Source organism: Seriola dumerili, unplaced genomic scaffold (genome assembly GCF_002260705.1).
Source record: "Seriola dumerili isolate Sdu_G_001 unplaced genomic scaffold, Sdu_1.0 BDQW01000079.1, whole genome shotgun sequence".
In the NCBI taxonomy this organism is placed as follows: domain Eukaryota; kingdom Metazoa; phylum Chordata; class Actinopteri; order Carangiformes; family Carangidae; genus Seriola; species Seriola dumerili.
Window position 1 is genome coordinate 681,757 of NW_019174334.1, and position 11,453 is coordinate 693,209.

At 39.7% G+C, this 11,453-nt stretch overlaps 1 protein-coding gene across 1 annotated transcript in view; it reads left to right on the forward strand.

Annotated features, from left to right (window-relative positions):
• Nucleotides 1–9,953, forward strand: part of jph1 (junctophilin 1) — a 34,040-nt gene extending 24,087 nt beyond the window's left edge. Inside the window, exons 5-7 of the mRNA XM_022744334.1 lie at nt 6,040–6,773; nt 7,270–7,366; nt 7,553–9,953. Coding sequence (XP_022600055.1) covers nt 6,040–6,773; nt 7,270–7,350 — 815 coding nt within the window. The 3' untranslated portion in view covers nt 7,351–7,366; nt 7,553–9,953. The remainder of the gene's footprint in view (nt 1–6,039; nt 6,774–7,269; nt 7,367–7,552) is intronic.
• The last annotated feature ends 1,500 nt before the right edge of the window (nt 9,954–11,453 follow it).

Consider the following 11,453-nt stretch of genomic DNA (forward strand, 5'->3'; position numbering starts at 1 on the left):
AGTAGGAAAGAGAAAATCTACAAATTGACTCATGAATCTTAAATATAAAATTGTGGAGAACATGCTGAGACCACAACCCACAGAACAGATTAATACATATGTAATACAATGTCTGAATAATAGAAGGTGAATAAAATGATATACAAGCAAATGCATCATAAACAAAGTGCACAAACCAGGAAAATGCAAATGCTTTTCACAACCACTTGGAAGACATGTTATTTATTGTATTTGAAATATAGACACAATGAAACACTTGTGGAAACAGCTTGCCATAGGAAATGTATATTTCTGTCCCTGGTGACTGCACTGTGCATCTGACAGAGATGTAAAGGCAAGGCAGCAGCCAAGACCTGTCATCATTCACATAGCAACCGCCTCAGGACCGTGTTTGATTGGCAGCTCGTCATGAAATAGAAGATTCAAATTGGCGAAAAAAATATAGATATAATAAAAAATATATTTCCTATTTGACCAAAGGTTAATGGATGCCCTTTGAACTTTGGGGTTCAGAAGATCAGATTATAAATTTCTGCCCCCTGATTCACCTGAATCTATTCTGATGCACAGTGGCAAGAGATGTGACCACACATATTGTACTCCTCGCCCCCTATACACACACACACACACACACACACACATACATACATCCATGCATGCACACACATGAGGTCTCATTGAAGCTCCCCTCTCGTTACTGCTGTTTGTCTCATATTAAGGTCAGTCGGGGTTAGGCTAGGACTTAAACAACCGATCTGTTGGGGTTTGTGTGAGTATATGATCGTGTGTGTGTGTGTGTGTGTGTGTGTCTGTGTGTGTGTGTGTGTGTGTGCGCACGCATGTGTCAGCGTGTGTGTTTTGTTAAGAGTGCACTGGAGCAGAAAATGTGCTATGGATTAACATGAACAGAACTGGCAGCCTGCAGCTTAAACAAAAGCTTGTATTCTAATAACATCAAAGAGACAATGATGAGGTTAGAAGAAACATAGACACAGTACAGAAAATTCTGATATATGCTCATAAAATTATCTGAAATTCAGATCTTTAATTTTTGTTTATTTGGGTTCGTGTTGAGTATTTTTGTCTTGGTCATGACTAATTCCATCCCTGGCCTATTTTAGTGACCCTCTTTAGAAGGCTGCAGACTCAGCCCAGTTGATCAATGTTCAGATGAAAGAAACATCACAGCCATTTGGGTAATTGAGTCCCACTACATGTTCCAGCTGACCTGACAGGATTCCTTAGTGGAGTACGTCTAATAAATCTTCACTCACTCGTGACAAGAGGAGCTACACATGCTCAAATATCTACAAAACAACCACACAATAGTTCAAATAATATGCAACATTCAAATATGTGTTTTGCAGCTTCCCAGTATATTCTTAAATAATGAAACACTTTAATTTGACAGCATGAATTCTCTGGGTTTGAAGATGTGAACAATGCTGCAGAAGCGTAGTGGTAGTCCTGTGTCAGCGCGAGACTTGGGGTTGTTTTAGTGCCGAGAACCATCCAGAAAATGCCTGCAACCCCTCGCAGGAATCTGTCCCCAAACAGAGTGAAATTGCTTGGGCCCGCCCATGAAGCCCTAACTCTTATTGAGTTATGGTGTGAAATTAAGCTTGGCAGATATATTAAGCTCCGCAGATGTTCAAATGTCCCCCCAACGCTTTGTAGTGGGTCTTATTGGTTGTGGCAGTTATGAAACAAATTAGGAATGCCATGCAGCTGAAAAATACTTTGGGCTTATGCGTACTGAGGCCCAAAAGATTACGCGGTAAGGCCGTTTACGCTGATGTGGGATTGGATACACTTGTTCCCTTCTGGATTTGATGTTTGCATAATTGTTCCTAGAAGTGATAAGTGGGAAATCTAAATCAATATTAATACTTTTCCTTTGAATTACAGCGTTCATACATATACTTTAAAAGTTGCCTGTTTTGGCGTATCCTTTGGCTTTATCTCACAGATGAACCCTTTCTCTAACCCAATAACTCAACCAATGCTGAATGCACTAACATGAATACATAAGAATAAGATCCCCTCGCACTGACCGAGTATGTAGTATCTAACAGAAGTGAATCAAGCAAAACATTTTAACGTTAAAGATCAGTTATCTGTCTTCAAAAGAAATATAATTTATATATAATTGTCTCTATAGATTTTACTATTTCAAATTAGCTATATGAGATGCAGAGATCCTTTTCTGCTCATACCATCTGATGTACTTCAAACAAAGCAGCATTGTCCCTGTCTTAGTCACTCTGACACCGTCTAATTTAGGCGATGTGAAAAAAAACAGGCAAACAAAGAGCCTGATGTCTCCAATAAATATTAATTCAGTACAGAACAAAGGGACAGATGAAGTGTCATTTTTCTCACATGGAAAGGGGCATTTACATTCAGATTCAGGCTTTATTGTTCGCACATTAGAGGACCTAATGTCCATAATGAAAATCCAAAACACCGACAGGACCTCAGTCCATAAACTCCTGATGGAGGGAAAGAAAGCAAGTAGGCAGCAGTGTAAGCTTCCCCAGACAAAGAGCGGCGTGATTGCTCCTGAGGTCGAGTCTTTATCCATACAGCCATGTTGGTTGGATGCTGAGAATTGACGAGGGTCTCTCCAGAAAAACAACATAATGATAAAAGAGAGTGGCTGATGATAAAGATGAGCCTGCAGAGGAGGCTTCCTTTGTGAAATGGTGTTTGTGACCCTGCATTAATCAGTCTGCTTCTCTCTCTCTCNCTATACACACACACACACACACACACACACATACATACATCCATGCATGCACACACATGAGGTCTCATTGAAGCTCCCCTCTCGTTACTGCTGTTTGTCTCATATTAAGGTCAGTCGGGGTTAGGCTAGGACTTAAACAACCGATCTGTTGGGGTTTGTGTGAGTATATGATCGTGTGTGTGTGTGTGTGTGTGTGTGTCTGTGTGTGTGTGTGTGTGTGTGCGCACGCATGTGTCAGCGTGTGTGTTTTGTTAAGAGTGCACTGGAGCAGAAAATGTGCTATGGATTAACATGAACAGAACTGGCAGCCTGCAGCTTAAACAAAAGCTTGTATTCTAATAACATCAAAGAGACAATGATGAGGTTAGAAGAAACATAGACACAGTACAGAAAATTCTGATATATGCTCATAAAATTATCTGAAATTCAGATCTTTAATTTTTGTTTATTTGGGTTCGTGTTGAGTATTTTTGTCTTGGTCATGACTAATTCCATCCCTGGCCTATTTTAGTGACCCTCTTTAGAAGGCTGCAGACTCAGCCCAGTTGATCAATGTTCAGATGAAAGAAACATCACAGCCATTTGGGTAATTGAGTCCCACTACATGTTCCAGCTGACCTGACAGGATTCCTTAGTGGAGTACGTCTAATAAATCTTCACTCACTCGTGACAAGAGGAGCTACACATGCTCAAATATCTACAAAACAACCACACAATAGTTCAAATAATATGCAACATTCAAATATGTGTTTTGCAGCTTCCCAGTATATTCTTAAATAATGAAACACTTTAATTTGACAGCATGAATTCTCTGGGTTTGAAGATGTGAACAATGCTGCAGAAGCGTAGTGGTAGTCCTGTGTCAGCGCGAGACTTGGGGTTGTTTTAGTGCCGAGAACCATCCAGAAAATGCCTGCAACCCCTCGCAGGAATCTGTCCCCAAACAGAGTGAAATTGCTTGGGCCCGCCCATGAAGCCCTAACTCTTATTGAGTTATGGTGTGAAATTAAGCTTGGCAGATATATTAAGCTCCGCAGATGTTCAAATGTCCCCCCAACGCTTTGTAGTGGGTCTTATTGGTTGTGGCAGTTATGAAACAAATTAGGAATGCCATGCAGCTGAAAAATACTTTGGGCTTATGCGTACTGAGGCCCAAAAGATTACGCGGTAAGGCCGTTTACGCTGATGTGGGATTGGATACACTTGTTCCCTTCTGGATTTGATGTTTGCATAATTGTTCCTAGAAGTGATAAGTGGGAAATCTAAATCAATATTAATACTTTTCCTTTGAATTACAGCGTTCATACATATACTTTAAAAGTTGCCTGTTTTGGCGTATCCTTTGGCTTTATCTCACAGATGAACCCTTTCTCTAACCCAATAACTCAACCAATGCTGAATGCACTAACATGAATACATACGAATTAGATCCCCTCGCACTGACCGAGTATGTAGTATCTAACAGAAGTGAATCAAGCAAAACATTTTAACGTTAAAGATCAGTTATCTGTCTTCAAAAGAAATATAATTTATATATAATTGTCTCTATAGATTTTACTATTTCAAATTAGCTATATGAGATGCAGAGATCCTTTTCTGCTCATACCATCTGATGTACTTCAAACAAAGCAGCATTGTCCCTGTCTTAGTCACTCTGACACCGTCTAATTTAGGCGATGTGAAAAAAAACAGGCAAACAAAGAGCCTGATGTCTCCAATAAATATTAATTCAGTACAGAACAAAGGGACAGATGAAGTGTCATTTTTCTCACATGGAAAGGGGCATTTACATTCAGATTCAGGCTTTATTGTTCGCACATTAGAGGACCTAATGTCCATAATGAAAATCCAAAACACCGACAGGACCTCAGTCCATAAACTCCTGATGGAGGGAAAGAAAGCAAGTAGGCAGCAGTGTAAGCTTCCCCAGACAAAGAGCGGCGTGATTGCTCCTGAGGTCGAGTCTTTATCCATACAGCCATGTTGGTTGGATGCTGAGAATTGACGAGGGTCTCTCCAGAAAAACAACATAATGATAAAAGAGAGTGGCTGATGATAAAGATGAGCCTGCAGAGGAGGCTTCCTTTGTGAAATGGTGTTTGTGACCCTGCATTAATCAGTCTGCTTCTCTCTCTCTCTCTCTCTCTCTCTCTCTCTCTCTCTCTTTCTCTCTCTCTATCCTTTAGTCTTTGCAGAATGATTGCATATGTAATGTTGATTCATGAATATTTTATTTGAAAGTAACTATGCTCGGGGTCAGCTTTAGTTTAATTCTAGCTCTCTGTGCCACTGTCTGGTCAGGGAGGATGGATAGAAGATAAGAGTGCTCTGTTCTTCAAACGAGGCTTCTTGGACATTGGCTGGATAAGAAATCTCAGAATAGCATTAGCATTGTTTCAGGGTTTGGTAATCTCATGTGTCATCATTGAACTATGTCTGAACCCCAGATAATTATCTCAAGAGGGCATTTGAAAGTTGGTGGGCCTGCATGTTGTACTATCGGTACCTGTGAGGCAGGTATTAGCACTAGTTTATGCCTCTCATGCTTTATCATTACATTCACATCAACACTTACCACTGTTTTGAAGGTATTTCCAGGATCCTTAAATGAATAGTTCAACATTTTGTGCAATACTTTTTTTCTTTTTTGCCATCTAGACTAGAAAGGAGATACCACTCACATGTCAGTACGATATGAAGCACATGGCCAGTTATCTTAGCATATAGACTGGAAACAGGGGGAAACAGCTAGCCTGGCTCTGTGAAAAGGTAACAAAATCCAGCACCTACTTGCACCTGTAAAGTTCACTAATTACAAGTAATATAATATAGCTAATAATTAATTAGCTAAATATGAAGGTAGAGAATGCAGATTTTGTTACTTTTTTGAAAGAGCCAGGCTAGCTAATACCCCGTTTCTGGCCTTGGTGCTTTATTAACCAAACTGTTAACTGAAGTTAACTTCAGGTTTACCTTACAGACATGAAAATGGTATCAATCTTAACTAATTCTCAGCAACGAGGCAAATAAGAGTTTCACAAAATATTTCACATTATTCTTTAAAAATGCACCTGCTCATCTGGTTAAAAAATATTACATCAATTACACAGTTTCAAAATATTTTCAAACTGTTTCCCAAATTGCAACCAAATCAAAGTAGTAAACAGGAATTACATAACTCTGCTCTGTGACTTGAATGAAGTGATAATACATGAGAGGGAGCGCAAATTGGTGTGATGCAGGTGGATTATCTTTCATGTTAATGTGTGTCACCTCTCTCATCTCTGCAGGACCTGACTATATAAAACAACAGTTTAAGGAGCCTGTGGAGATTAAAGAGGTCCCAGTTGAAAAGAAGGACAACTCCCCGAGAGATTCTCCCCACTTCTACCGCAAAGGTACAACCCCCCCCCACTCCCCTGTGACCAGTTCTGGAGCCTCACCTCCCCCCTCGCCTCACTCCAGCAAGAAGAAAGGTCAGGTCACCAACAGCTCTAGCCGCAAAACCAGTAAAGAAGAAAAACCCTCCCGCAAATCAAGCAAAGAAGAGAAGTCAAGTCATAAGTCCAGCAAGGATGAGCGGTCTAGTAGAAAGCTGAGTAAAGAAGAGAGGCTGTCCGTCACCGATGGCCCCAAAAGTTCTCATGTGCACGTCGACGCTCCACCCAAACCTGCTAAAGTTCAGCAGCCTGCCCCGGCATCTGCTCCTACTCCACAGCCTCCTGCAATTCCAGTCAACGGCGAGCTCCACAGCGAGTACCACAGTTACTATGTCAAGACCCCTACAAGAATCCCGCCACCCCCAGACCCTGAGGAGGATATAGAGGAAGAGCCTAGTGCCCTGGCCCTGGCACGTATGCCCCCACAACCCCCTAAGTCCTTTAGTACCCCCACTCCTAAGCCAGCCTCCATACGGGAGAGCAAGAGCGACCCGAAACTCAGGAAGCAGGATTCCCTAAAGCCAAAGAGCCTCGCAGACACAAAGAAAGCCAGTATGGAGATTGCAGAAAACACAGAAGAAACAGTGAGTATCAGTGCAAGGACATGAAAAAAAGTTTTTGAAATAAACAGATATCTTGCCAGTGAGGGCTTGATACCACCCTCATGTCTGTATAGTAAATATCTGCCTTCTATCTGTCCATAGCTCAGAATCCAGGTAGAATTGAAAAATCCAAATGTGTAAACATCAGTTCAAATCAATACGATTGTACTCTTTATTTCCTGGATTTTGTTACCTTTTTCACAGATCCAGGATACTTGTTTCACTCTTGTTTCAGTTTTTGTGCTAATCTAAGCTAACAGCTTCACATTTACCTTGCAAACAAGAGAGTGGTATTCGTCTCCTCTTTTGTCAAGACAGTGTATTACTCAAAGTGTCAATATTATCTTCTAGTGCTTGTTCTTTCTATTCATTTGTTTCTTAATAACCATGATTTGTGAACAGAGACACAGGCAGTACAGACCTTTTGATGTTGTAGATATGTTACAACTTGTATTTATCATGATGTCATGTTTTCCAGGGTCCCAACTCAATCCTTGTTGCTATGGTAATGCTGTTGAATATTGGCCTTGCAATTATATTTGTCCATTTTCTGACATGATGATGCAGTTTCTCTGGTAAGTTCCTTCTTTTTTCCAGACATTTTTACTCATCTACAAAAATGAATAAGGGCCGCACTCATTAATGTGTTTCTTAAGATGAATCCGCCCTTTTTACTCATGTCTTATGTGTCCTGTCCACAATGTGTGTCTGCGATGTGACAAGCAGCCAATTAAATCCAAACAAACTGTTTTATGTTGCAGTGAAACCATGGCAACCGGTACAGTTGCATCGCCGGCCTTGAAAAATGAAAATGGCGCCAGTGGGACACGGGGGTGGCCGTAGGTAGGGAATCAGCGTGACACTGAAGAGAATCGGGAGGAAGGCATCACTAACACCAACCTGTCATGGGCCTTCTTTAGGGCCAGCCCCGTGAATTAGCACTCCTTTGGCTTTTCTAAAAGCTGAGGTGAAATGTCGTGTCTAGTGAGGTAAAAAAAATAAAAAATAAAAAATGCAACCAAACATACACAGTCTGAAAAAAGAAGTAATTGAAACCCACACGTGTGCTGATCCAAGCACTAGTCTCTGTAGCCCACTCCCACTGCCTTGGCAGAGATAGTGGTGGGCTGATGGACTTTGCTGGAAGAGTGTGGAGATGCACTTTTAGATGACGGGAGCAAACAGCTGCCTTTCTATTTTGCCATCTGACGTTTTGATGGGGAGATGTGAGCCCGGCGGCCGGGTGGGGGAGAAGAGGACAGTCGCAGTGGGAGCGTGCTCGGGTGTTCGGAGCATTTTCTGGGCTTCACACCACTCTTGCAACAGGAAACTGGGCACGGCCGTTGCCAGCAGTCAGTGCTAGCACGGTCACTAGCCAGTCTTACTCGGTTAACCCAGTCATCACTGCAGCTTTCTCGAGCTCCGTCCATTGTTACCCAGGATACACTGCTTTAAAACACTCCCCATGCATGGTACAGTTTTAACATTTAACATTTTTGTTTGTTTTCTGTTCTATTGTAGCATTTTTTGTTCATTGTTGTTCTCTGAATGTTGGTTACCTGCAGTCAGACGCTTGTAGTTGAAAAGAAAATTTCTCATCGCAGAATGAGTAAATAAATTTGTTTTCCCTTTTATTTTGAAATTTTACTCATTTCTAACAGCTGAGTTGTAATTTGACATTACACATTCATGTTACTGAAAGTGCAATATGTTTTATTTTTTTCAAAGGAAAGCTTATAGTATATTTTGCCAAAAAAGGTGGTTATACTATTATAAAAAATCGTATGTTCCATTTATTTAGTCAAACTCTCACAATTTGAATATGCTTGAATGGGGAGAGTGTTGATTACCAGCTGGCATTGTGTTTAGGAAGGAGGTTGAGAGTGAAGTAGCAAATGTCTTATGTTATTTATTAAATTAGAAGGAAGATAATTTCATGCTTCGGCCATTTTGCTTGAATTCCTTCATTCTATTCTTTGCTTTCATTGTTTTAATATACCACTAAGATGCAAAGACGCAGTTCACAAAGCTGCTTCTGTTGGCCCAGCAGTGTTTGCGTGCTTATGAGACTGGATCAGGACAGTCTTGTGGAATTTATTCAAGTTTGAGGCCATGGGGAATGTGGCACCAGGGAGAAGGAGAGATGCCTTTAAAAGTCTTTAACAGTACTACTGTTTACCTCAGAAAAAGATGAGGAAGGTGGGAGGGAAGAGATGCCGTCCTTGTCTTAACTTTGTTGTGTGGGGATATTCTGACTGTTGTCATCACCTGAATCGTGCATTTAACTTGCCTCATCATAGCTGTTTGTAGTCTTTGTTGCAGGTATGGCATGAGTTTCTTTAATTTTAAAAGTGGTTATTTATATGGTTGACAATTACTGTCATCAATACAAAGATTAATTATTTATTCAATGTACAACTGATGTGTTTGTGAACACTGGTCATCGTAAAAAGGGCTTTAATATGGCTATGGGTTTCTTTGCTGCAGTTCAGTTTTGAAGTTGAACTTGAATACAATAGATTTTCTGTTACAAAATGAGCAGCACATTACATTTGGAGAATGCTTAAGCCAGTTAGATGTTTGCAAACTGTCCATATAACTACTAGAAAACTAACTACTGAAATCTATACAATAAAAACAGACCAAGAAAATAAATTATTGAACAGCATAAAATTCTTTACCCTCTCTTTTGCCCTCTTTTTTTTTGTTGTTTTCCCTATCTTCACACGAGCATGGTGAAGAGTGGAATTTTGGAGGGTTTAACAGAACAGCCTGTTTATGGGATATTTTTTTGAAATGCAACATTGCATGTTGGAGACATTTATATATAGATTATTATATACTATTTGTAAGGATTTTTACAGAGCACAATCCAGAATCTGGTATGAGTTGGTATTTTTCTAACAATTTGCACACCTGTATTTTGACAATGAATATAACTTGTTTGTAATTGGTAATGTAATGCACATATGATAATGTTTGACAGTGGAAAAAATACTTTATTTCTAATTGGTTGTACTGTATGTACCATTTGGGGATGTAAAACGCAGATGTACTTGTTTGAGTATTTTAGGAAATAACGAGGAACTGCGGGAGACTTTTGATATCTCAAGGTTCATGTTACCCCACTGATTTGTGCAAAGTCTTTGGAGATGAAGTTATGTGTATAACAATAAAGATGTTATGCCTTGTTAAACTAAACTTTGTTTATATCTGGTCTTTTTATACTCTTACACCAGAGACTTACTCACCTAAGTGTTGTAGTGTGAACATAAAAAAATGTATAATAAAACATAATGCAAATAATACACTACGGCTCCACAACAAACATTTTTCCACCAAGTCTCTCATTAATGGACAATATATAGTTACACTGGCATAAAATGTACAGATGGATTTGAATTGATGGATTGAAGGATTTTCACTTGTCTCATTAGCATGTTTTAAATTCCAGTCTCATGTTAACTTCTATGTATCTCCAAGGTTCATCATCTCATCTGTGCTCAGCCTCCTACCAATGATGGCCTCACGGTGACCTTTTCGTAATGAGATCTCTGGGGAAAAGACCAGGCATGAAATCAAAGTACCATCGTCGGGGTCTCACATTAGCAGTGTGAGCACAGGCAGGTGCCCCAGTTTGTCTTGGGTCAGTTTGTACTGTTTCCACTGCTGATCAGCCTCGGATTAGTGTAGTGTTACACCGGGGGTGGCACCTGCCTGGACTCAGCAACGCCGTGTCATGCACTTGCTGTGCCCTCTGCCATGATGCCAGCAGACACAGGAAAACCTGCAGGGAGATTTCTCCGTTTTGGTTGTCTGCAGGTTTGATTAGAGTAGCAGAAAAAACATTATTATAAAAACATATGACAAGTACCAAGATTAAATATGTTTTGCTTGCAGTTTTAAAATTATCAGGTGCCATTATGGTAGTGGAAAGGAATATTCTGGATAGTGTATTATCCTGGCACTTAAAACCCATATGTGAAGCTGAACTTGTCAGTAATAGTATAGAATATCTCTGTTACTATTCTGATGGCACCGCATGCTGGACAAGATTTGGTTGCACAAGCAGTCCTGGACAAATATAAACCAAAACCTTATAAGCCTATCCTACCATCTTAGAGGCCATTTAACAAATTCCAGTGACAGCTATAATTTTCGACCAGGGTGAAGAATCTACAATAATCTTGTTCATGTTCAGCAAAGGACGCTGCACCATCTGTATGAGGAAAGGAACAGAGTCCGTATAAATTCACTTCAGGAGGACTATGGACTACAACAGTAAGAATTGGGTAAGAAAAAGGAGGAAAAGAAAAAACAGAAAGAAAATGGAAATGCAAATGAAAAAGGGAGTTGACCTTTCACATGCCTCATTAAAATCTGTACGCTTACTTCATTTTGTGAATTTAATGGTTGATTTCAGTTTTAAAACTGCATTTTCAAGTTTATTTTGAAATTCCATTATTATAAATGTATTTACTGATTGTTTCAATGTTGTTTTTTATAAACTCCTTTTTAATTTTACATATTTATTGAGAGATTAATATATTTATTTATATATTCACTTAATAAATCTTCTTTTTATTTACCATTTAAATACCAGTTACTGAAATGCTTAGTGATGTACTCTCTTTGTTAATTAATGCACTTGTAAAATCTTTG